Raw genomic sequence first — 27,428 nt, 5'->3', positions numbered from 1 at the left:
TGATCACGTTAGTTGGAATGTTTAAAAATCAAATAATAGAAGCATTAAAATGATAACTAAATACCTTTTATATTGTTTAAAATTTATAGTTGTTTGCACTTTTTGGTGGCACATTAACCTAATAATAAACTTTGGTTAGTAAGATGTAATGTTTTACTGTTTTTTGACCCCAATAAATAAAATAAAAATGGTGGAATTTAGTATGAACACAGTCGGCGGCCCAAAAATTAATAAAATTGCTTGCGTTGATTAGTTGAATCGCGTTTTAGCAGACAAACACCATCAATGTCATGAGAATCATTTGAAATTCGTGTCTCAATAACTTGTTGATTTGAGAATCAATGACTATTTCCATCTATTGTTTCTCCTTGACAAAGTCCCAAATAATTTTTAAACATGGCCGTGTTTTTAACATCACGATATTTAAATCGTGTTCGTGACAAATTTAAATTGAAGATCTCCTTGACTTTATGCAATTGTTTCAATTTGTGAACAATACGAAAAAACCGTCACTTTTTAAGGCTAACATTTCACTTATTTCTTGGATGTAACGCGGTTTTTATAGTCTTGCGTCGATTTTAATGCAAAATGTGCTTATAATTTCATAACAACACTGTAATACAAAACAATCAAGAATTTACTGTACATTTTAACTTAAAGTTTTTATATTAATGTCAATGGTTTTTAAAAGAAATTTCTTTCTTTTTCTTTTAAACGTTCTTTACATGCAACACATACTATGTAAAGTTACTATTAGATACATACATACATTCAATCACGTCTGTCTCCCAGTACGTCTTATTTCTTGTTTTCCTTCTTCCACTTGCACAAAACCTTTTGTATAAGCTCCCTTATTATTGGTCCAAGAAAAGTATGCTTTTTTATATGTTTTTTGGTCTCTTTTCGTGTTTTTATAACCAGAAAATGTTAAATGGTCTTCATCAGGTTTATAATTGTGTTTGCTATTTTTTTAAATATTTCGAGCAGGACATAGTCTGTTGTACGCTTCTTCGTCTAATGCTGCTTCAGTCATCCAAGGTAGAGATGCTTATCACGGGTGGGATGGTACAGTTTTGCGGTGGAGGAGACATCCATTTCTGGATGTTCCGTAACCAGCATTTTATTCATCACTATGAAGAGTAGCAGTTTATTCATCTCGCGCTTTTTGTGAACCACTAGTACGATTTTAAGTCTTCGTTTCTCATTGTTATAATAATGTAGCCCTGGTTCTAATACTCTATCAGAAACTAGCTACAGAAATCTTAAACTAATAAAGATTAGGATTAAAGATCACTGGTTGCACGCAGTAAACACCCATTGTGGCGGTAGATTTATTTGTTTGTGGCATGGAATAGAGCAATTATCTGTTGGCACTAAATTGAAATGCCTTATCAAATTTATTACTGGTCAGTGGAGCTGTCGATTGATTTAACTACTCGTTAAGTATTTTGATTTGCGTGTTCGTACGTATATTTAAGTGTATTTTTCTTCTAGTTACTTGGGATGGAGCTTTTATTATCAGGAGGAGTCATTATGTTAGATTTGTGATAATGGTTTTAATATAACACTTCATAAAATTGTGAACATTTTGGTTCAATGGTAAGATTTCTATGTAATTGAAAATAGTGGTTGACTTATATGTAAAGGATTTGATAAGAAAGTACTGTTTCTAAATAGAGTACTAAGCAGAATGAACACTAGCCAATGTAGGGTTAACAAACATCTTTCTGCAATAGGAATCAACAAGAATATCAGCGGAAGATTTAGATGCAAACAGGATGAAATACCGCGCTCTGAGCGCGGTGAGCCAGAATCTGGGAGGACATGAACAACCAACGGAGTTTGTCATAGCATCCTCTCCTAGAGGCAGTTAAGCTGGGACACAAGAGGTCCATAAGGGTCGCAGTATCTGATGGGACTTAATTATGTTCTCTTAGCCCAGACACAAGGATCCCTTTAAGAAATAAATGAAATTTAAGAAAACGTTTCTTACACTTTAAAAGAACTGAACTTCCAAGTTTGATAGCTATTTTTAAAGGTAAAACCACTAGATTTTAATTATTGTGATTAGAAAACATGTGGGTATTTCATACATTTTCATTTACCATCTTAAATATCAAAAACATATATGTAAATCCCAGATGAAATAAAATCAACTTAGCCGAGTTTATATCATATGTGCTGCATGAGACACTTATATCCAAATAAATAAAAGATGGCGAGCGACACTCGCGAATCCCAAATTGAATATTAGATTGAAATTACGCGCTCTAGCGGTACTCTTTGTTACGAGTGATACCAACGAGTATATAAAGCTAACGCACACAAACACACGAATAAGAATTTTAAATTAGCATTCTTTTTGTGCTCCGTGCCACCCCATACTCCCCTCTGTCTTAATAATATGGAGAAATTGAGTTGTTATACAGTGTACACCCTTTGAGGAGGCGCGGGTGCAATACACCTCTGTAAGACTTTGTAATTGAATTCAGATTTTTCTCCCCCGGATGTATCGAGGGTTGCTAGTTTAAAATAAAATATTAACATATATATATGACATTCGGATATTCTCGTGTTGTAGGTTTTATGTGTCTATAAAGTGAATACTTTTGTGTATTGTGGGACGTAAAAACTTATATAAAGGTTGTTTCCAAGATAGATATTAAAGTAAACCTCATCGTCACGTGAACACACATAGCTTTTCAACAAAAAAACATTGGATTCTGAAATGTGCAAACTTCAGCTTGTATTAAGCCCTTTATTATGAACAGTATGAACCTCTGCTGAACTACAATACCTATACTTAACATAACTTACCAATTAAGTACGTCCAATACTAGGTGAAGTATATAAGGCTTTCTTTTAAACCCTTTAAGTGAGATTTTCACGATATTTTTCCATATATAATCAAATTTAAAATTCAAAGTATACCTTGTAAATATGCCAAAAAAAACCTTTACTTATACATTTATTACACAACTTATTTGAAGTTAAGTAAAGTTGAGCAGGTTTGATCCCAAAGCAGTTCTCATCCAAACAGTCAAATATTTCATAAAACCCTTTTTTTAAATAGATTTGTTTTAATCAAACTATGGATTGAACTAAGTTTCTTTGGAAACAAGGCCGGCAACGCTCCTGTGTTTCCTCTGAATACTATCACGTGATCATTACGCTCGTTTTAACGTGTACTTCATGAAAAACCCTTGTTTAGTCGAACCGCACGAGTTTTCGTCCGCGTGGTACAGGGGTGCGGGGGTATGACGACAAAGGGGAACAAGAGAGACGCGGACGGAAGGCGCATTCTTGTCATAGGCGCGTGGTGTACTTTTATTAACATTTATAATATTTTTTAATGTTTATGTATATGCAGACATAATGTCTAAGGTCCGTTTGAATTGCATGTTTGGACAATAACGTTTTGTTCTTCCTTAAAACTGATTTTATTTCTCTTTCTTAACAATATATTTCTCTTTTTTCTACTTCATCGAATTTGTTGAGTTTTCCTGGTCCTACTTAGAATTAGTTTGTAATTTTCCAACGATGAGTTATTTTTGGTGGTCCAGAAAGGTCCATGCGAAGTTGGGACAGGTCACTAGTATAAGTGTACATGGCGTGATAAATTTATTTTACTTTGCTCGTGTTAAGCCGTAATCCAATACGAGAAGAACGCGTTGGTGGTTATGAAACTCTTGATTCACTATTACACGGTATGACATTTTATCTTTTAACACAAAATACACACAAATGCCATCCTAAAGATATTTATTTTCCATATCTTTCGTATGTACCTTTTGAGAAGGACTAGCAAAGATCATTTAAATATAATTGTTATAAAATAATGTACTTCTATATTCAAACTTTAATTTAATATACATATTAAGAAGCAACCTAAAATCTATTACTGTAATAATACACCAATTAAGTATTTAACTATTTAATAAATGTAATTAAATTTCAAATTTTCGCAACCCTAACATTAGTGTATGTATAATGTATGTAAAGTTACCATCACTATTACTTAATATTTCTTTTCTTAGGAATTTAATAATGTCCTTAACTAATGTTTAATTATTATATATTCCAATATATCTTACTTAAAAAATACAGTAGGATTTTTTTTTTCAAATAACCTTACTGACAATGAAAACTCATTGTATCCTATATAGGTATATATTTAAAATAATTACTCCATCCTCGTTTAAAGGTCAAAATAATTACTGTACAGATGATTATCTAACCAAACTAATTGATAAGTCCAAAATAGGTTCTATTAATCGGATCAGCGTTCCGAGAAGCCTCGATGGCATGATTGTGACGTGTAATTACCGCGCGCTATTAACATCCACGTACAAACATGGCGGCTGATTACGGGTTTCGTTTTAATTGCGCACGCGCAGATCGATGCCGAACGATCTGACGCTGGATATCGTGAGAAACAATATTGATTTTTCATAACAATTACTTGATCCCAGATACACTCTAGAGCCGATTAAGATGCAGCTAATTTTTAACTTTAAGGTTAAACTTTGTATTGTTGAAATTTTTGTTTCTCTTTCCGTGTAATTATGTCCTAAAGACACATAATCGTCTAAATTATTGTTAATGACACATTCTAGCGGCCATTCGGCGTCACGCTCATCTGGGAGATTAAAACTAATTCGTGGTCCACCAAATTATAGAGGAATAGCTGAACGGATGTCCCAGAAGCGGCGCCGGCGCAGTCGAAAACCGCACGTCATTGTTTTTTGTGTTCAAGCCTCCGGCGCCGTAGGATCCGATCCGACCTCGACTCTTAATTAATTATTTCACATGTATCGATCATTAATTACAATCGCCTGCACCGTCCGTTATCTTTTAATGACGTCCACCAATTTGTCGATCGTAATTATCCCACAAATTACACGAAAATCGAATAATTTAACACGATCGGAGCATTATGCGGCGCGCATTTATACCAGAAAGCATCGGGATCGAATCAATCTTAATCTTGTACAGAAATGTAATCCAGATATATTTATGACGGCCAGAGCGTGTGCTATTATGCTCGTCTGAAGCAATTTGCCTCGGAAATTGTCTTAATCGGCCGCTCAAGGGACTATTTATGTATAATTATTTCCAAATTCGATGTTCTGTTTGATGCCTTTCCGCTCTCTTTGAGGTGGCTCGACAAAAAAGTCATCTGGTGCAACAATTAAGCGGCGAAAAAATGGAATAAGTATCGAAGGGTCCGCAATAATTACAGACGCAAAATTGACGGTTCCTAAGTGTAGTGGACGAGTGGCGCCCGCCAGGTTACCTGGAGAATTTACTCAAAGTATGTTACAATATTGTCAGGTACGACTTATTGGAGAGAGAATAGTATGATCGCAAACTCATCATACATCATAGTAGCAAAGTAAGTAAAAAACCCATAAGTAGAACATCTTCGCGGCAAACAGGCGAAACAAGCGGGAAGAAGCGATTCGGGGCAGCATGTTCCAATGTACTTTACTAGTAGAGCAGTAATCGTATTGGCACAATGCTTACAATGACGTGTTTCATTTAAAGATTTTTAAGGCCTTGATTTCACTGAACATTGTCGTAAATTATTATCATATTTAATTTCTGCTTTTTATTGATTAGCGTTAGTAATATTATGTTTTAGTTTTTAATATGTATTTTATGATAATTAACAATATTTATAATATGCACTTATGCTGCTTGAAGTTTCCATGCGAGATCGAATCAGAAATGAGGAGATCCGTAAGGAGAACCAAAGATACCGATATAGTTCAAATGATTGCGAAACTGAAGTGGCAGTGGGCAGGGCACATAGTTCGACGGGCAGATGGCCGTTGGGGCAGTAAAGTCCTCGAATGGCGACCACGTACCGGAAGACGCAGTGTTGGTAGGTCCACAAGATGGACCGACGATCTGGTCAAGATCGCCGGGAGGCCTTTGTCCAACAGTGGACGTCTTCCGGCTGATGATAATGATAATGATGGTGCTGATAAATCCTAAATCTTCCAATATTTTTTTTTCACTAACTAAAATATATCATTTTATGAATGTAATCCGAGGAAGCCAATTTGCAGTCAATTATTTAACCACCTGTGCGAAAAAAAGTATTAGTTATCAAAAGGTTTCAAATATATGGATATTAGAAGCTTGTACCTACTGTATAATAGACACATGTTGTATAAACACAAGAGATGTTTTCCACGATCCCAACTAGAGCAATGTCGAACGACATTCAGGCGCCTAACGCAATTAGCTTCGAAAGCAAATAAATCATAAAATCATCTTCTATATGATTCGATCTCATTTAGAAGATTACTCTGCCGCCTCACGTTCTAACACTCGTGATTACAAGATCTTCGTTTAACCAAACAAATTAAGGAAAGTTAATTGACAGACTCATATGACGCCGTGCGAAGACTAATTATAGAGCATTTTGCAATGTCACTGTGTTCTGTCATCAATTTATTAATTACAACTTTCTCTTTTCTATAATATTTGCTTAGTCGGATCGTATGTGTAATTATATTTTTAATCAAACACTTGCAGTGTCTTTTAAAAGGCATTTCTAATATACTAGATACTACTACCGCTGCGGAAACAAATGACGAAGAAGCGACGCAAGAAACTCTCCCAGCATTCTTTGCTTGCGCTCTTTTCAATAAAAATATACAATACTTTAATCTTTCATAATAAATTAATCAACTTTTAATCTATACAATATACTCTTTTATATTTTCTAATTGTATATTGTATTGAACTTTTGAAACATTTAATTATTAGTTTATGCATTTCACATATTTCGAATTTAAAATCTACTCCTAAAATCTATCTATTGTTCTAAAATCTCTGTTAAATATGACCGTTCATATTTATGTCAAATTTGACATGTGATCCATCGAAACATAGATGATTATTGAAAAATTTATTATATGATTTTAAATCCAAACATTTACAAAACACTGTTTAACACATTCGAAAATATTGCGTGTTTGAAATTAGCAAAATCACAAACCTTCCAGAACTCGAATGCCTTAATTTTTAATTACGCCAATTTAACGCCGTTGTTTTAAATAAATTTACAAGGTTTTCGTGAAACTTGATTGAGGATAATTATTAAGAAGAGTTGCGGTTTCGTGCTCGGAGAAGCCTGAGACCTAATGAGGGTGTAATAAGAATCGTTATTATTAATATGTACTTCATTTAGCCCACATAGTTGCCATGCCAACATTGTTGGAAAAATCGTATCGTGTTGATCTGTGACGAAGTCATGACTCATGTGATTTATATTTTAGTGATTCTGATTCAATTTATCTATATAGATCTTTATCCGAAAGAGTTATATTGTTGTTTTTAAAAGATATTCGGGAATATCAAATCATGTGCTAATGAAATAATTATTTTGATTTAGATCAGATTAAATGACATAAATAGCTTGTATTATAGTAACATTTTTCCTGTTCATACAAGTTTTCCATTTGTTAGGACGTTATTGTATTCAAAGCATTATTTAAGTTTATAAAGGAATTTTTACGTTAACAATTGAATAAGCTACTAAAACACATAATAGTCTTATTAATTTTACAACAAATTTGTTTTACAATTCACAAACCGTGAATGTCTAACAAATTACACAAATTCTTGTAAACATTGTTTCGTATTCGATTCACAAACAAACCCATAAATTTTTCTTTGCCCATGGAATGAATTATTTATGATAATAACAGCTCACACCGAGGAAAGTGGTAAGCACAACGATTGTCGTGGTTTCTAATAAACAGTAAATTCCTATTGGAAAGCGAACCGTGCATCACGACTGCATTTAGTACGGGCCTTAATGAGTCCTTTCATTATACCGTGCTACAGATCTTAATACTTGTGTTGTTATGAACGCATTTATAAAACACTTGCCGTTAATTCGCAAACACATTCGTGGTATAAAACTGAAATATTCTAAATTTAAAATGTTCGAATTTATTTTTCTGTTACGTACCATTACAGCAGTTTAGGGAGTCTGTTTCATTATATTGCAAGACAAACCCGTCTTGAAAATTTTTGTACAAATTATATTGGTTCATTTATTACATTAGTGATAATTCATTACACAGTTTGGTCAACAATTTTTTTTATCAAATTGTTAAATAACTATTTCCAAAATGTGCGAAAACTAAAAGTAATTAAATTCCCATCCCAATAACAACTGTAAAATTCATCTAAAATAAACAGAAAGACTATACAATATTTAAAGGAATTTAAATTTCAAAGTATGTAACATTACACAAATAGCCGTCACATTATTGAATCCATTTAAAATCCTTGTGTAAATGAAGCTACTCGTATCCTACGATGTTCCCACGTTAATGAACACCACGGAGCAGGCGTTCATCAAACTCCTGCACTTACCAGCAGTCCTGGTAATTCACATCGACACAGATTGACTGGGAACCTCCACACTTGCGTCCTAATAGCACATTAACTCTATTGAAAACCACTTTCGAACATTCGCAAAACATACATTACGATTACAGTTATTCTACATACCTATGTTTTGTTTTAATAAAGATTCACTGTAATGGGCGTCGCTGCAGCGTGTTCTATTTTATTTTATAACTAATATAACCTTTCTAATCTTATTGGAAAGTAATTCAGTCTATAAGAAAACACGTTGTCTCTAATTACCCTGTTCTTACATCATTTCTCTTCTCAGTGCGGAGAATTATCTCTTAATGATTGCTGCGAAAACTATTATTACAATTGTAATTAAAGTCTTTTACGATATCATCTTATGTGTCTTGGATGTAATTAATGTCATTTTAATTGCAGCAACTGATGTACTGCATCATAATGGGACTTAGATGTTTTCTTATACATTGTGATTTGTCGTAGTCGTAAATACGAATGGATTTTAATGTTATTTTATCTTTAAAGCACGTTGAGGAATAAAGGTGAATTCTTATTAAATTGAAAATTTCCTTCAAATCATGTTTGTATTATAATTTCTTTGTAATTGCATTTGTCACTGTATGTTTTTGAAAAACAAGAATGTAAAAAGGATTGTGAAGGAGTAATCTGACTTAATATTCACGTTACGATGTAAGGCCAAGTGGAAAAGAAGTGCAAAGAAAATTTTATTACACATGAAGTATCATACAGATGGGCGCTTTACAGACACGAAAATAAAACTTTCTTATTCCACATTTGGTGAATTCTTTTGGGTTTTAATTTTTATAGGGTCTCATTATTGAAGTAAATTGATAAGTTTATGAGTTGCAGCCCTATCTTGAACCGTCTTATAGAGAAATTATATAAAATGTAATTAAATTTAAAAATTAAAAATAGATTGGCGTAAGACAGTAATGCAACGCCATCTGTTGGCGAGCTACCATATAGCAGATACTATAGAAACATTCTACTTGATCACAATCGGACTATTGGTTTAGCAGTGTGAACAAGACAATAACTAAACTATATATTTAAAATTGTAATGATTAGATTTTCCAATCACGTGTTGGTAGTCAATTCGTAATAATGGCCTGAAAGGAACGGGAACTAATCACGTGGATCCAATTTAACAGTCAAAATTAAATATGTTTTGAGGAACTCCAGCTTATCTACATATATATAACTCGAGTACAACGCGTTTCTTTCACACAAGTAACTGTCGTAAAGTCAAATATTGACTTTATCAAATTCTCATGTAATATAAATTTATCGCATAATCATTCTCAAGGGCTACGCACTCGACCGTTAGTTAAGTAAATATATAAATAGGCGTGGAAGTGTCAACACACTAGTTAAAATCAAGGTCTTTAAATTAACGTCGATACAATTCAAACCCATTAGGAATATTAGTTTTATTTCAGTTACCTACGAAAATTAGAGCTTTAAATAAATACGTACAGATAACGAAATAATAATGTGAATGTACCTAATTAAATTAACTCTTGTCTTCTCTTTTTCATTATAATATCTTCGATCTGATGCTCAAATATTAACAATACTTCCATCCACATTCGATTGGAGTTCCATCTAGTTTCATCTACCGTTACTACATCTTCATACACACTAGGTATATCTCTTTCTAAACTCTGTCTCAAAATGTCTATAAGTATAACGATATTAAGATTAAGTTATTACATACTAAATCAATTTATCATAGGGTTCTTTAACAGCACCTTACGGTTAAATTGCGTAATGCGCGAAAAAATCTTAGGTTATACTTTTCCTTCATTTAAATTTTATTGATACTTGATCAATATCATTATTTACGTTCAAGATATATTTCCATTGAAACTAGATATGACAAATTAATGTTCATTATCAATAATATCCTGTGCTGCTTTATTTATTAGTCATTGATTAACTAATTTCCTAGCGAAATTAGTCAACTGAATTACTAAGATATTTTCAAGAAACTAACACTTACTAAAATGTATCATTCAATTATCACACCAACATATTAATTATTAAACTCATGAGAATGACAAAGGAATTGGCATTTATTTATTTATAAAAAAAACTTCCAACTGGATATACAATTAATATTATGTCTAACTATAAAGTATCTACTAAGCGTTGCATGTATTTATATAATATTAAATACACTTTTATTTCTATATAATTATTACTTACTAATGAAGTTACTATGATGTAATTTTGAAAAAGTTGAATGGGTTTATAAACCTAATGACTCAATTAAAATTTCCCAGATATATTTTGGGACATTTTGATGCCATAGGTAAATATGTAGAGATCGTAATAAAGTAATATGTCAATCAATAAGAAAAGTAAACGTATATGTAAGTTTATGTACTTGTCAGAAGTTGATATAATAATTCGTTCGTTTAGATTAAGGCGAGACTTCGTTATCACTGATAACAGGCCAGATAACCAAGATGACGGCTTAATCTCAATTTTTTAACAAATTTTAAGTGAATATTACTCAACCATTTCAAAGAATTAAATTTATATTTCTTCTACGATATGACTCTTATTACGCTGCGATGAAAGACTAGTGTCGTTTGACACATTATATCATGATCGAAATCTATTTGTTTGCAGAGTTCCAAGACCATTGGTTGCTTAATTGTAATAATGTCGCCGTTGACAGAATTGACAGCTTGTCATTTGGATAAATGATGATATTTGTTTGCGTAAATACCAGTTAGATAAGAGACGATTATCAAACATTTTAATTTAAGTGATGAAAATTTTATTCATTCACACTGTCTGCTCGTGCATATAGTGAAAACTGTATTTATGTGGGTAGTTCGTTATTTTATTTTCTAATAAATTCACTTAAATTGTTACAGGAGAGCATGTGATGCCGGCCTTTGACGCCCGGCGCAATGCCCACGCCGCTGCAGCCCGGCGGCCCCGCTAGCGGCCCGTCCCCGGAGCGCAAGCGGCGCCGCAAGCGCGACGACCCGCAGAGCTCGGCAGCACTTGAGCCCGACGACGACGGCGACATGAGCCCCGAAGAGGAACCGAGGAACACGCCAGCGGCCCCCGCCGCACCTACCCCCGCGCCCTCTTCAGCACCCGCGCCTACTTCACCTCCCGCCGCCCCGGACGCAGTTGATCTCACCTCAAGACGAGACTCTCCACCTCTATCCTCCGATGTAGAACATTTTGATGGCAAGATTGTCTACAACCCAGATGGCTCGGCTTATATCATAGAGGATCCTGAACTATCGGAGGGTGAAACGAGTTTATCAGATTTGCCAAAAATAGAGCCGGGATGTATCGTCGATAGCAGAGATAGCAACGTCGTTGAGCGGCAACTGGATTTCCCGCAGATTGCCAGTGCATTTTACGTATCAAGAAATCCATCTTTGTATGGGGCTTTGTATGGAAGACTGGCGGCTGAGAGAGCAAGGGCGAGACCCGATGCGCCAGTGATGCATAGTTATCGCGTGTTTAGTTTTCGGGGTAGCAAAGAAACTCCAAGACCACCATCACCAGTGCCAGAGTGTCCCGTAAGCGTTCCAGTGAAACCAATTCTTATGTGTTTTATTTGTAAACTGAGCTTTGGCTACGCCAAGTCTTTTGTAGCACATGCCCAATCAGATCATAGCTTATCACTACTTGACTCAGAAAGAGATGCTTTATCAAGAGAAAACTCGTCAGCCATCATACAATGTGTTGGAAAGGATAAAGAACCTCTAGTCTCATTTTTAGAACCTGTAGGTTCTGCTGCACCCCAACGAGCTTCTGCTTCTGGAAGTCCTGCGAATATTTCAGAATTGTCAAGCCCGTCAATAGACAAAAGGCCAGACCTAATGACGCCTAACAGACAAAGTGATGATTTGTTACCCAACGGATCATGTGATGATAGAAGGCTGAGCCCACCAGGTTGGCGGCCGCCAAGATCGATAGCAGAATCATTGCTTCCACAACATTCACTCATATCTGTAGCACATCCTCATACAATTAATGCTTCAGTACAACACAGAGTAAGTCCGAATTCTTCTCCACCCTTTCAAGCAGCACCACCTGCATTCTTGTCTGGAACTACGATAGGTGTCTGTCCAGATCATTTAGGCGGAAGACCATCGGGTGCTGATTGTCCTAAATGTGAGCTTATTTTAAATTCTGGTAGACTAGGTGGACCGTTAGCTGGCATGCACAGTAGAAATTCGTGTAAAACTCTGAAATGTCCAAAGTGTAACTGGCATTATAAATATCAAGAAACCTTAGAAATACATATGAAAGAAAAACATCCAGAAGCTGAAACGAGTTGCATTTATTGTATCGCTGGTCAACCCCATCCACGATTAGCACGTGGTGAGACCTATACGTGTGGATATAAGCCCTATCGATGTGAAGTGTGCAATTATTCTACTACCACAAAAGGTAACCTTAGTATACATATGCAATCAGACAAACATCTTAACAATATGCAAGAATTGCAGAACGGTGGAAATCCAGTAGATGGCAATCTTCCACCTTCACAACATACTCCACCTGGAGCACACAAACCACCCCTTCCACACCATTCTCCATTGGGGCAGAAACCTAAACCCACATTCAGATGTGACGTGTGTAACTATGAAACCAATGTTGCGAGAAATCTGAGGATTCACATGACGTCTGAGAAACATACTCACAACATGCTTGTTCTGCAACAGAACGTCAAACATATGCAGACCTTATCGGCTTTACATCATAGACAGCAAAGTCAACAACAACTAGAAAGCCTGCTACATTTCCATGGAGGAGATGCTCCACCTCCAAATCCTGAAGCCGCTTTAGCTGACATGGCGTATAACCAAGCCCTGATGATTCAACTGATGACTGGTGGGCCTGGACCATCACCGCCAGAATTAGGAGCACATTTAGATGTCGGGTTGAACCCAGATGCTATGGAACCACCCCCAGAGCCTGCAGACCCAGAACCCGAGAGAACCTATCACTGCTGTATATGCAACTGCTTTTCCACTGATTCTCTTGAAGCATTGGGTCACCACTTAGCTCAAGATAGAACAAAGATAAGAGAGCAGGAAATTTTGGCCCTTGTTGCTGGTCATTACGTTTGCAAGTTGTGTACATACAAAACGAATCTAAAAGCAAATTTCCAACTGCACTGTAAAACAGACAAACATCTTCAAAGATTGCAGCATGTGAATCATGTTAAAGAAGGAGGACCGAGAAACGAATGGAAGCTTAAGTTTTGTGGTGGTGTTGGAACTGGAGCAGCTGGTGTAGGTGGTGTGCAAGTTAGATGTTGTGCTTGTGATTACTATACGAATTCGGCGCATAAGTTGCAACTTCATGCCGCTGGAGCGAGGCACGAGGCTGCTGCTCTATTGTTGAGACATCTGAGAGACTGCGCGTCTGGAATACCACGCGATCGTCCCCGAGTGTACCGTTGTGCTCTCTGTGGATTTGGAGCTCCTCATCGCCTGCCGCTGCTACAACACGTGCGATCTGTTAAACATCTACAAATGGAGCAAATTCATCAGCTACAGCGCCGCTCGGAAGGCAAGGACCCAACTCCAGACGTCGCCGAGCTATTTCAAGTTATACCTCAACCTCCAGAGTTGCCAAGTCCATATGATCAACAGGATGTTGGTAAGTAATATAAGAAATGTATTAGAAATTTATTTTATAAAATGATGAAATTTCCGCTTTAAAAAAATCAATACGTAATTAAAAACTACCTATTACTCCTTTTAATTTGTAACCAAATCTTTAATTAAGTGCATAGATACTAAACACAATTGTAATAAGGAAATTGTCTCCCAGTTCATAATTACTAAACCGTGACAAATCTATTGATTTTTGCTACAAACTAGTTAATTGTTATTATACTTCCTTATATGAGATAATGAAACTTGACTCAACATCAAAACGAGGGAAATAAAGCTAAGTCCTATAAATAAATATCTACAAAAAAAAGTTAATAATTAGGTGCGCACGCGCTGCCTGTCGAAACTCATTGTATATTTATTGGCATAGTTGCTAAGGTAATGCTCAATATTTTATTATTTAAAGTTTATACCAAACATTTTTCGCAACATTTTATTCTATAAAGCGTGAAAATTCCATTAAAATTAATGCAACTAGAAACATTACTAGTCGCGTTCATATCGATAAAGTAATTCTGAACCAGCTCATGAATGTGATTTCGAAACATCACTATCGGTTTCCAATTTAAAACGATTCGTTCCTTAATCAATTTTATTTTTAGTTTTTACAAACGTCTCTTTTTGAGCAAGTTCAGTATTAGGTAAAATTATTTTTTTTTCATTCAAGTTTAATTTTCAATGGTGATTTGCCTACCAACAATATTGAGTTAATTAACGTCGAACGCTTGTATTGAACTTCGTGCTCGGAGATGCGGTGTCCATTTAAAGTGATAAGTATTTAGCAAAGAATTCATAATCACTGTAATGAGATAATTACACACGGATAAAATTTAATTTGAAGCGCACAATATTAGAACAGGTTCTTAACGAACGCCTTGCGCGATGTCGCCACAGTCGGCTACTTCGACCTCAGTCATTGGTCGGAAACGACTCCGCCCCGCGCACGAGGGAGACGGCGAGAAGATTTGAATTGAGAACGCGAATTTTCCATAAGTACCATACGCGGGACAATGACTCGCATTACGTATGTGGCCGTTGCGTATTAACAATGATTGCTCCCTTGTGATGAGCTGAACCTACCCACAATGTCGCAGACCTCGCCGAATGTTTATTGCCAACCTGAGGCACTATAAACCTCGAGAGAAATGCGGAGTCGAAAGAAACATGCCTTCGCCTATTGTGTCAGTCATATTTACGCTTATTACTTATTTTCACCTTATTGAGACGCAACTAAACGACTGCACTCCGACATTTTATCACTTTAAACATCTTTCAAAATGTAAAAGGTCTCAAATTAACAGGTAAATGTGCAAAAAATGTCAGCTTAAATTACAAAATCGAATTACATTAACATTGCTTAGGTATTCAACCTATGTTCTCAACAAAAATAATCTATGATATTGCACCCCTTAGATTTAACCATTGATAAAATTTAATCTTAAATTGCGACACATTTGCATCAAAAAAAAAACTAGCATTGTATCAAAGACGCCACATAATAAAACTCCTGACCCAAATCTCACAAAACAATGCACACTGCATAATACTCTCTTTACGACGCTATAACGATGTGGTGTTTCCTTAGAAAAGTTCCTTTGTCCATTGACAAAAGTGTTGGAGATCGCATTTATGTAGATAGACCTTATACCTGGTTGTCATACCTATAGACCCGCTGTAGACTGTCAGTCGACGTTTTAACATCATAAATTTATTCACTGGTCACTCCAGTCCCGATTAGGGTCACTTTTAGATTATTATTACGCCTTGGTTTACTTATCCCGCTCCCCTTCATTAGATGTAACGGTTTTAACTGCTTAAAACTATGAAACGAGTTCTTGTCCAAGGGAACGACTGGTTTCAGCTGCGCTCAAGTGTGAGATTATTTCAAGTTTTAATTAATTATCAAAACATCCCCTATGCTAACTGTTTGGTCAGTTGTTGGTCATGGTGTCTCGCTTTTGATCTCTGTTGCAGTCTGGATTTAAGTTCATTCATGACTGTCAAAAAGTGGATTGCACATTAAATTTTCAGCTTAGTATTAATTTTATCGTAAGTGTTCATTAACTCATAGTAAATGTTATATCTAGTGAAAAAGGATACAAGTTTGACTAGCTAACATATTTAAAATATTGGCAAACAATGAGCTATTTAGTTTAATATATCTATACTGACGGTTAAATGCCTCTTAGTTTTCACAAAAGCAGCCGCAGTTTGTCTAATGAAGTATAATTGTATCGTTGTATTAACGAATCTTGTACGCTCCCTGGATCGGGCATTTCTTTCGTCTTCCTTATTTGAGCGTAAACAATACAGCCAGCTTCTTTCACACGCTGCCGCGGACATATCCCTGGTCAAATAATAATTGCACTCACACATCCTCTCATAAGCTATATTTATCTCTCTCGCACCTTACCACATACGATTTACTCAATGCATTTGATCTGACACGAAGCGAAATATTCGAACCTTTTGTAATAATGAACAATGATTGTTTGCTCGTCCTGTATCCTCTTTGTGTGCAAAATTACAATATATTTGTTACGTTCGTATTAAAACCTATGAATGTGTGCGTACGGGATGGCTAGAGCAAATGCTTTGTCTTGCTGGGACGACGCAAACAAAACGAGTCCTACTAATATAAAGAAGAAGAATTTTATTTTTAACTTCAATTGAGAATAGTAACAAATGCTCGCACCGAACAATAGTCAGCTTCATTTATAAAAATAATCTTTTTAGTAGATAAATCTCACGTAAATGTAGGACATTGTTAACGTGTTCGGCTTATCCATATTTATTCATTCGATTTGCACGTTCCGTGGCGGAAAGTTCATCGTTTAGGTATTTATTTTATTTGTTTCTTACAAGTAGTGGTATTTCTAATGCATTAACCATGCACTGTTTTTGTTAACAGATACAAAAGAGCCGATTGATCAGAAGCCGGAGCTTACACAGGAACAAAAAATGATGAGATTTTTGGAACAGCACCAACAACTACAGCAGCAGCAACAGCAGGCGCAACAGCTTGCTCAACAACATCCTCAACAATCCCTTCACCAATTGAATGAAAAGGAGGAAGATGAGAGCTCAGGTTCACATTCATGCCCGTACTGCAACTTCATTTGTGACAGCGAAAGCAAACTCCATGCACATGTTGCCAGCTTGCATAGTGACACCACGAGACATTTCATGTGTCCTTTATGTCAAGACGCTTTCAAGGACAGGCCAGCTCTCGAGCGACATGTGATGCAGATTCACTCCGTCAACTCAGAGGGTTTGCAGCGTTTGTTACTGCTCGTCGATCAAAGTCATTGGTTGAATGGCAACTCTCAAAATCAACAAGATTCAAGACAAGGTGATGAGGAACGCGAGATATCATCCCCACGTTCTGAAGGTAGTGTAGATGGTGAGATGGAGAGGTGTTCAACCTGTAACAAAACTTTCAGGAATGTTGATGAACTCTGCCATCACCAGAACGAACTGGGGCACTTGGAATTAAAACAAACGCCGCAAGGTCCAGGCTATGTGTGTTGGAAGAAGGGATGCAACCGCTACTTTGATGCCGCCCATGCCCTTCAAAATCACTTTAAAGAAACCCACGCACGTAATTCAATTGCAAATATGTCTGTATCTGAAAAACATGTTTACAAATACCGCTGCAACCAATGCAGTCTTGCATTCAAAACCGTTGAGAAACTGCAGCTACATTCACAGTATCATGTGATTCGCGATGCAACAAAATGTATATTGTGTGGTCGAAGTTTTAGATCGATATTGGCTTTGCAGAAACACGTAGAGACTTCTCATCAGGAATTGTCGGAAGATGAGTTGGCTGCATTTAAACGTAATCTAGCATCCAATCCTCTCCTACAAACCACTCAAGGTGCTGCGCTAGATTCTACAGCAGCAGAATTATTAAGAAAGGAAGCTTTGAGAACACCTGATGAAGAGATGGGTGACCTGGAAGATCGGGATCATAGTGCGACAGCTGCTGATGAATCTGGTCATAATGATGCTGAAAACTCTGATGATTCAATAGTTTACAAGGATCAACAGTTCTTGGAAGATTATTTGAACTCGCAAGCTATGGCCGAAGATTCTTACAATGATCCAAACAGGAAGTACAAATGCCACAGATGTAAGGTCGCGTTCACAAGACAAACATATCTAACTGCACATAATAAGACACTTCTGCATCGTAAGGGTGAGAAGTTAACGTATCCTATGGAGAAATACCTAGACCCTAATCGGCCGTTCAAATGTGATGTATGTAAAGAATCTTTCACACAGAAAAATATACTATTGGTTCATTACAATAGTGTTAGCCATTTACACAAACTAAAACGGGCTATGCAAGAACAACAAAATAATAATAACCCTCCTGTGTCACCTGGTGCTGGGACGGCACCTTCAAACTTAACTCTAACACCTAAAAGTACGTCGAGCGAAGAAGAAGATAGAAAGCGCTATAAATGTAACATATGCAAAGTTGCATATACACAGGGAAGCACGTTAGATATTCATATGCGATCAGTATTACATCAAACACGTGCGGGAAAATTACAGGAGCTAGCCGCAGCCGGCCACGTTGATTTGTCGCGGCCTTTAGTTGAACAACCGGACAGGAACGACCCCGCCAAAATTCTACAAGACGTGTTGTCGCCAAAAAATACATCCCCTTCATCTACGAGCAGCGGGGGACCTCGGTCTTCACCCCCCGCGCGGCCAGGTAGCCCGCGATCCCCTCGGGCAGGTAGCGCCGCGTGCGAGCGCTGCCACGCGTCATTCCCAACTAGGGAGCTACTCGACGCACATCGCACAACTTCATGTCCGTTTGGAGATGCGCGGACGCACTCACCACTCGGTGAAGCTGAAGCAGCTGCTTTGGACGAGATGGTAGCTAAGGGCAATCCGCCCAAAAGGAACTCCCAAATGTATAAGCAACTGTTAGAGACCTTTGGATTCGACCTCGTCATGCAATACAATGAAAATCAACGCCGTAAGATGCAAGAAGAACGGGAAATGGCTCGAGTACCGAGTCCTCCCCCGCCACCACCCGAGGAGAAGCCTCCGGACAGTGAAACGAAATCGACGTGTCAACATTGCAATAAAGAGTTTTCAAGTGTGTTTGTGTTAAAGACTCATTGTGAAGAAGTGCATAAAGACAAAGTTCCTCTTGAGTTCCTGGAACAATTCGCGGAGCAGTTCAAGTCGGAATACGAGAGAAAGTCTGGAGCTCCTAACTCACCAAGGGCTGCTTCACCGGCTCCCCAAAGTGATCGTTCTCCGTCACCTAGAGGAGACAACAACGATAGCTTTAGTGAAAATAATAACGGCTCAGGTGAAGCACAAGCTGGTGCTTTGCTTGCCGCTCAAGTGCAAGAGATGCAGGCAGCCCTCAACATGCTGCAGCTGCAACAGCAGTTGGGTCAACTGCATCCTATGGTTGCTCAGATGCTGACCCTGGGCTTGCCTTTAGGATTGAATGTGGGAGCATTGGCTGCGATGAACCTGCAGCCACCATTGGTGCCCCTGATGTTACCACCTCCGCCCTTCGATTCGATGCCGTTTGCTCACGATGCCCAGATGAAACAGCAGCAATTAATTCAGCAACAGCAACAGGTGAGTCTTGTAGTGTTTTGTAATGTTTTATAATATTCTTACTATAGGTACTTTATCAGAAATTCACACAAACCCAAAAACGGTTTCGTACTATCGTAAAAGATACATTACTATATTGTACCTACTTTTAAATACTTTATTTTGTTTAAAGTAATATGGCGATCATGTAAGTTTTATGTATTTGTTATTACAGCGGCCATAATGTAAGTCTATATTATTGGCTCTGTCAGAAGTTCAGCTAACTATTCCTATTTATGGTTACTCTTTGTGTACGGAACCCAAAAACGACAACCGATCTTTTCAATATTTTAGCAGACTCACAAATGTACAGTCAGCACTTAACGATTAACTTTTTGAAACAGTGGTCCATTGGCCCTGCGACATTTATTTGATAAATATTTATATGTTTTTTTTACTTTAAAAACGTGCACCACGTTTACAAACGTGTGTGTGATAGTAGGTGATCCGCCCTGCGCATAACAATGCCGTGCCAAGCGCTCAAGATTATTAAAAAATACAAAATTCTGGGTGACATCCCAATTTCGCTTGTCGGTTTGAGGTATACGTTATTTTATTCTATTTGGAAAACACACAGTTACATAACATAAAAAGGTTACAAAATATACATATATCTATATCCCATTGACAGTTTTCGCATATAAGTAAGTTAAGAGACATTAGCTTAGTAATTTCACTAGATACGGCGCCCTCCAAAACGAAACACAATGACGCTAAAATATTAGGGCCGCAAAAAGGCACCATCGTGGTCACACCTAGCGTGCATCCTGTGCAAAGAACGAGTCGTAAGCGCCACCCACATTCTCTTGCAACACCAGAGGAATCACAGGAGCGTTGCCAGCCTTTAAGGAAGGTGGCAGGCATGTACATACCGAATCAGGAATGTTCCCTAGGGGATTCCTAATTGAACCCGCGAAATGTTAGATCGATAAATATTAAGTCCTTTTATAATTTCATAATTGTATGTATACTTCTTATTTTTCACCAATGAATAATACTTTACATAATTCTTCCAAAGCATATTTTTCCATACCGAATATATCCTACATAAAGCTACGTATGTACACAACAATATGTATGAAACGCAGCTTAAATTACATGGGTTTGTCCCTTGTCAAATTCATTATTGCACGTTTTACATTAGCACCATTTTATTTCATTGATACTAATATCAAGCATCTGCATCGGTAGCGCACCTGTTATCTCTCACCGCGATGTCCCCGGTTCGATCTCGCCCGCCACGTGTTTTCGATTTTCGTATCATGTGATTCCGCTGCTGTTTCAAGAGAAACGTGACGCTTACCTATGTAGTATGTACGTTTGTACTCCTCGTCCAAATCTAAATCTAAAAAAGATTTATTTAAATTATTTATAATTGTATAAGTAACGATATATTTGAAATTATAACGAATATTCATTCGTTTGTTTGTCTTTATAACTGATCGCATTGCAAGAAGGCCGTATACACACATCGTCAGATAAGCGTAAGTTGTTTGTACAAAGCTACAGAGGGTTCTTTGTTAGGCGTCAAGGGTCCGGGTATTATTATCTACAACAATTCTTATTATTGTACGTTACCTGCAATCAGTCACACTGGGGATATAGTCAATCCTTCCGATAGAATCTATTGTTCAGGATTTAAATAACGAATTGAAATTATTTTTGAAATACATCAATCGTACCTACATACGAAATAACGAGTTTGATTTTTAATTTGGGATGACTGTTTTTAATCATTTAATAATGTAATATTAAGATCCAAAATTTTATAAGGAAGAAATATTACTAAAACTAAAGTTGCTAATGATTTTTTAATTATATTATTAAAATACAGGTAATCGGTACAGTTAATACTATTAAAGGGGCCTGTTACAGTGATGGGTAATTCATTAATATGAATATATATATGTATATTTATAACTATTTTTTGGCGAACTAAACTTTTGTAGATTTTGTAATTATTTATAACCCATATTTTTTTTGTTGTAGGCAAATGCTGCTGGCCAGAAACGAGCTCGAACTCGAATCACGGATGATCAATTGAAAATATTAAGATCGCACTTCGATATTAATAACTCGCCAAGTGACGAAGCTATAGCTAAAATGGCAAAGCAGTCTGGTCTCGCCACAAAGGTAATCAAGCATTGGTTTAGAAATACGCTTTTCAAAGAACGGCAGCGCAACAAGGACTCGCCGTACAATTTCAATAATCCGCCATCTACAACTCTCAACCTTGAAGAGTACGAAAAGACAGGTGAAGCAAAAGTTACGACTTTAGACTCTTCCGCCAGCTCCGATGAAGGAAAACCACCACCTGAAAAAAAAGCAAAAACAGAGGAACCCCTCACCTTGCATCAACAAGAAGTTAAATGTGAACCTCATGAAGAACCTACGATGGAGGAAAAGTACAATTCATATGATGATCGGCACCAAGAAGATAAAAGCTTTATTTTTCAAGCGCCGTCCCAAAGCCCCGCTTTAAGTACACCTGATATCCAACATAACAGCTTATCTCGACCTCAGACGCCGACACACTTGTCCTTAAATTCACTAATTCAGTCTCAGTTGGATTCGATACCGGCTACGAGTATCCCTCAGCCGCCTCATCCGTCTATGCTACCACCAAAAATAAATCCAAACTTCACGTCCCCAAACTCCGCGCCCCCGAATGTCCTATCTATGACCCCAAATCGCAGCCTCAGTCCTGGCAGAGGACCGGCCGATTTCGGACTTTCCGGGGGCAACTCGAATGGATCCAACAGCTCGGGGTCTTCTGGCAAACGCGCCAACAGAACTAGATTTACTGATTATCAAATAAAAGTACTACAAGAGTTTTTTGAAAATAACGCGTACCCAAAGGATGATGACTTGGAGTATTTATCTAAGCTATTGGGCTTAAGCCCAAGAGTTATAGTAGTATGGTTTCAAAATGCTCGTCAAAAAGCAAGAAAAGTATACGAAAACCAGCCTGCTGCAGATCCACCCGCAGGCTCCATGGACGATGCAAATAGGTTTCAGCGCACACCAGGACTAAACTATCAATGCAAAAAATGCCAACTAGTTTTTCAACGTTATTATGAGTTGATAAGACACCAAAAAACGCATTGTTTTAAGGAAGAGGATGCGAAACGATCCGCGCAGGCTCAAGCGGCGGCTGCGCAGGTTGCTGCTACATTAAGCAGTGAAGATTCAAACTCAAGTACCGTAGAACATCACGTTCCGCATGTGCCAGTCTCACCGGCACCTCCTCGTACTCCAACTCCCGCTGCACCTAATTATCCTGTGTCACCAGCACCATCTACGCCACATACACCACATACACCAGTGACCCCACTGTCACATACTCCTAGAGAAGAAAAGGAAGAAAACTTTCAATGTGACAAATGCAATCTCGTGTTTCCTCGCTTTGATCTTTGGAGAGAACATCAACTGGTCCATATTATGAATCCAAATTTATTTCCATCATACCCTCCGGATTCTCCATTTGGAATATTGCAGCAACATGCTCAATTACAACAATTAAATGCTTCCTTATCAAATGAAGAAAATCGACATCCTTTAGTTGTGGCTTTAAATCAACAAGTCGCTAAACGTAAATTCGATGAATACGAAGAAATAGACACAGGTGAACAACCAAAAGACAAGAGATTGAGAACAACTATTTTACCCGAACAATTGGATTATTTGTACCAAAAGTATCAAATAGAGTCGAATCCTTCAAGGAAAATGCTAGAAAACATAGCTCGTGAGGTTGGTCTGAAAAAGAGAGTTGTTCAGGTTTGGTTTCAAAACACGCGGGCTCGTGAAAGAAAAGGACAATTTCGTGCACATGCTCAAGTTATAAACAAACGCTGTCCATTCTGTCCAGCGTTGTTTAAAGTAAAGAGCGCCCTCGAAAGTCACTTGAGTACAAAACATGCAGATCAGTGTGCAAGAGGTGAAATCAATGTTGATGCTTTACCCGATGAAGAATTAAGTACTGAATCTACACCTAGTTTCGGATCTCAACAAAGTGACAGACAACAAAATTTTTCCCAAGCGGGGGCTCCCATGTTGCCCCCTATTTTTCCACCTTTTCACTCAGACATGGAGAAATTTATCAAACAGTATAGCGAAGAATCGATGAAGCGATACGTAAACGAGATGCAAGCTCAAGTTGTTCAACAAAATGGAAATACCAATGAACTACCCACTGAAAGAAGATCGGACCATGTGAAACCTGAAATTCCTTTAGATCTCAGTAAACCAGTTGATTTATCACGACCTGGATCAGATGCGGATGAAAGATCAGATACTGCATCAGAAACTATGGAGTTTTATGAAGAAGATGACCCAACATCCCCTTTGACCGGCTTACCACACGGTCAGAGACAGCTCGGAAAACGTTACCGCACCCAAATGTCCTCGATTCAAGTAAAAATTATGAAATCATTATTCAATGACTATAAAACTCCTACAATGGCTGAATGTGAAGCGCTTGGTCGAGAGATTGGACTTCCTAAACGTGTTGTACAAGTGTGGTTCCAAAACGCTCGTGCAAAAGAAAAGAAGGCGAGGCTGGCTGCTGGTCTACCTGAAGTTTCTGACGCGCTACCACCCGATGAATGTCGTGTGTGTGACTTCAAGTACAGCCACAAGTATTCTGTGCAAGATCATGTGTTTACACGGGGTCATATCGCAACAGTGCGAGCTCGTCTCGAGAACAGCGCAGGCGCAGGAGACGACGGCACGCTCGCGCTGATGCAGATGGCAGCTCGTCTGGAGTCCAGCCTGGGCAGCGAACTGCACAACGCCTTCCTACGGCCGCAACTCGCTGGCAACGGTGAGTGTGCGACTTGAACGTAGTTTGTTGAATAGGTTTAGACTTTAGCATGCAGTTTATTTTTTATATAAACTTAGCAACCTCGCAGGTCAACTACTCTGCTCGCCAGACTCAGTGACTGTTTTCGTTCAGAGTTTAATGCAACCGCGATCGAGCAAAGCTCATTTTGTGCCGTGACGATCGTTAATCTATTTCCTACTAGTGATTCCTGTAAATATTGTTTAGTTGTATAAAAGTTATGCTGTTTATATGCGACATTTTTTGATAGTCCAACACCCATAACTTTGAATAGGGCATCACGATCTTCAAATACAACTCGTACATGTGTGTAAAGACATGTTGTACATGCCAATGCGCGGTTGTTTATCATTTAATAGAGCGAGCATTGTCAATATTTGTATGATATTTGTTTCGTAACGTGATTAGAATGCTTTGTTTGATTGTTGTTTTTGAATATGTGATGGATCGCAAGATGCTTGTCGTCGGAGGCTGTAGAGGCGTGTCAGTCGCCCGGAGGGTCTGTGGGCGGCACTAAACCACTGCTATTCAAATGCAAACGAATATGACAATAGAAGGAGTAACGCGTGAAGGACGTTGTATATCTAATGAAATTGATCTGGTGCACACGCGTTTGAATAATAAAATATTTAAATTTTGGAAACTAATAACAATTTTTTGATGATTTCCGATTTATATTTGATTTTTTTCTCGTGCCTGCATTGTAGATAGATAAATATATTAAATTGAACGCCGCATATACACAGCATGTACTAGTAATCTGTTGCATAATATTATTCTTCCTAGTTGTTCGTATTTAAAACTCCTATTAGGTTTTAACGACGTCAATATTTGTTGTAGGTATGTAATGAAAACCAAATTATATATTTAGAGAATTTAAAACGTTTTAGTTATTATACGAAGTCATAGCGAAGCCTGAAATCTTTATTACTATTTAATAGGTGCCTTGTAGAATTCAAGTGATTTGTAAATTATTCTCGTAGCTCCACTGTAAATAATCGAATCGTGTAAAAGTATACTACTAGATGTAATATTAGGATGTTGTGAAATTTGTTTACGAACGTTTGTCGTGAACTTGAACTACTGGGCGAAGTGTTAGAGATGTAATAGATATTAATAAATATATTGTTCGTTTCGTAGAGGCATCTTAAGAACTTGTGATATAACTGTATCTAATTAGTGTACTGGAATATGTGCGAAGGGCATAAAATACATACAGACATAACATAGAACGTGGTGTATATTTCCATAATAATGATTCGTGTCGTGTGGGGTCGCCGGCTGCAGTTTTATGATATTCTAACGCATTTACATAAGAGTAGTTCGAATTTTAGGGAGTTAGGCGATATGCAAATATTTTTTTGTTCGGTGTTATACATAAAGGCGCCGTAGCTCGTGCGGTTTTTTAAAGGCGAACTAAATCTTAGCACGCGCAGCGGGTTGCCATTATATTTCCTATTTATTATGTGAAAACTTGCCTACTGTTCGTCTACGTGTGGAGACATTGCGGATATTACGTCATTGTAATGCTAAAATCATACTTAAAGTTGAAAATAGTACAAAGCGTACATGTTTTATACATCATCTTAACAAGTGTTTATTTTTATTTGCATATCGCTTTTTGTTTTTTTTTTATGTTATGTTTGTATATATTTTTTGTTCTTTAGTTTTATTATGTTTATTTTATTTCGTTTAGATATTATGTACCTATACGTCAGGATTTCAATTGATATTGACATTGCCTCCTGCTCGACTTCCGATATTCTATTTTTAATTTGTATAATTTAATTTAAAGTAATTAATTTTATGCGATCTGCATTTATTTGTTATTCAGATTATTATGATAATTAATTTGAAACTGAAGTCAAGTGCCAGCCAGTGATATAATTCTTTGGTTTCAGACGACTGTGTCGTTGTATGAGTCTTGTAAACTGAATAGTATTATTATAATTATTATTATCTCTACAGTTATTATATTTGCCGAATTCGTTGAAATAAATGCAATATTTATATTATTGAATTATGTTTTTATTTTCTTTTTGTTACCCTTATTTGATTTTTTATTTTGTTGCTTTTTGTCTGTCGTTAATTCTCTTCGATATCCCGCTTGGAAGGTGAGCTTTAAAACGAAAATGTAGTAAAAAATGTTTACTTTTAAATACAGAGAATACCTGAGTTTTAAAACAATGAGGTCTTTGTTGATTATATCTAAAGATATATATTGTAGGGTAAGACAAAACACGTTTTAAATGAGAGAGGCTTCGTGGGTGGTGTCAAACTAGACTATTTACACATTTTTTCTTCTTCTCAGAGATTGCTGGAGATAGAGAGCTTTTAAAAACTTGTAAATAACATTAAAGGTTCTTCTCTTTGAGAAGTATGGTTGAAATTAGAAATAGGTACTATTTTCTAATATTTTCACAAACTAAATTAAAATCAATTGCGAAAGTTTAGCTGAAAAAGCAACAAAGTCTCAGGAAATTGGCAGTATTGTAATGATAACACAATTAAAAAAATACGTCGTTGTATAGAAGAATATGTTCTACAAAAATAATAAATTCTTATTAATACTTCAATCTGACTTACTGACTCACTACTGATTTTACTTCAACTGTTGAAGCTTTTGATATATACAAAGTAGCAATAAGGTACTCCAATATGAACATTGCTGAAGGTACCTAGAATATTTTATGAGAGTATACGTAATTTAAAAAAAATCTAGAAGGATTTTCAAATATAGTATCTATTAAAATTTGAAAATAAAATTTTATGAACAATGTGGGACTCGAACCCGAACGCGACCTCTCGCGTTCTGCGCGATTGCTCTTCCAACCGAGCCAACCGTTCTTGAGACGTATCGTCAT

At 37.0% G+C, this 27,428-nt stretch overlaps 1 protein-coding gene across 2 annotated transcripts in view; it reads left to right on the top strand.

Annotated features, from left to right (window-relative positions):
• The window catches only part of LOC126970283 (zinc finger homeobox protein 3), a 177,461-nt gene that overhangs the window by 37,202 nt on the left and 112,831 nt on the right, over window positions 1-27,428 (top strand). The window contains exons 2-4 of one of the 2 annotated variants that reach the window (XM_050816104.1): window positions 11,310-14,070; window positions 16,999-19,706; window positions 21,714-24,546. In XM_050816104.1, coding sequence (XP_050672061.1) covers window positions 11,346-14,070; window positions 16,999-19,706; window positions 21,714-24,546 — 8,266 coding nt within the window. In that variant the 5' untranslated portion in view covers window positions 11,310-11,345. Of the gene's footprint in view, window positions 1-11,309; window positions 14,071-16,998; window positions 19,707-21,713; window positions 26,585-27,428 lie in introns of those variants that run through there. The other variant, XM_050816105.1, reaches the window with a different exon arrangement.

This window comes from Leptidea sinapis, chromosome 20 (genome assembly GCF_905404315.1).
Source record: "Leptidea sinapis chromosome 20, ilLepSina1.1, whole genome shotgun sequence".
NCBI classification, from domain to species: domain Eukaryota; kingdom Metazoa; phylum Arthropoda; class Insecta; order Lepidoptera; family Pieridae; genus Leptidea; species Leptidea sinapis.
The sequence above is the reverse complement of the archived record's forward strand: the minus strand, read 5'-3'. Positions and strand labels throughout refer to the sequence as shown.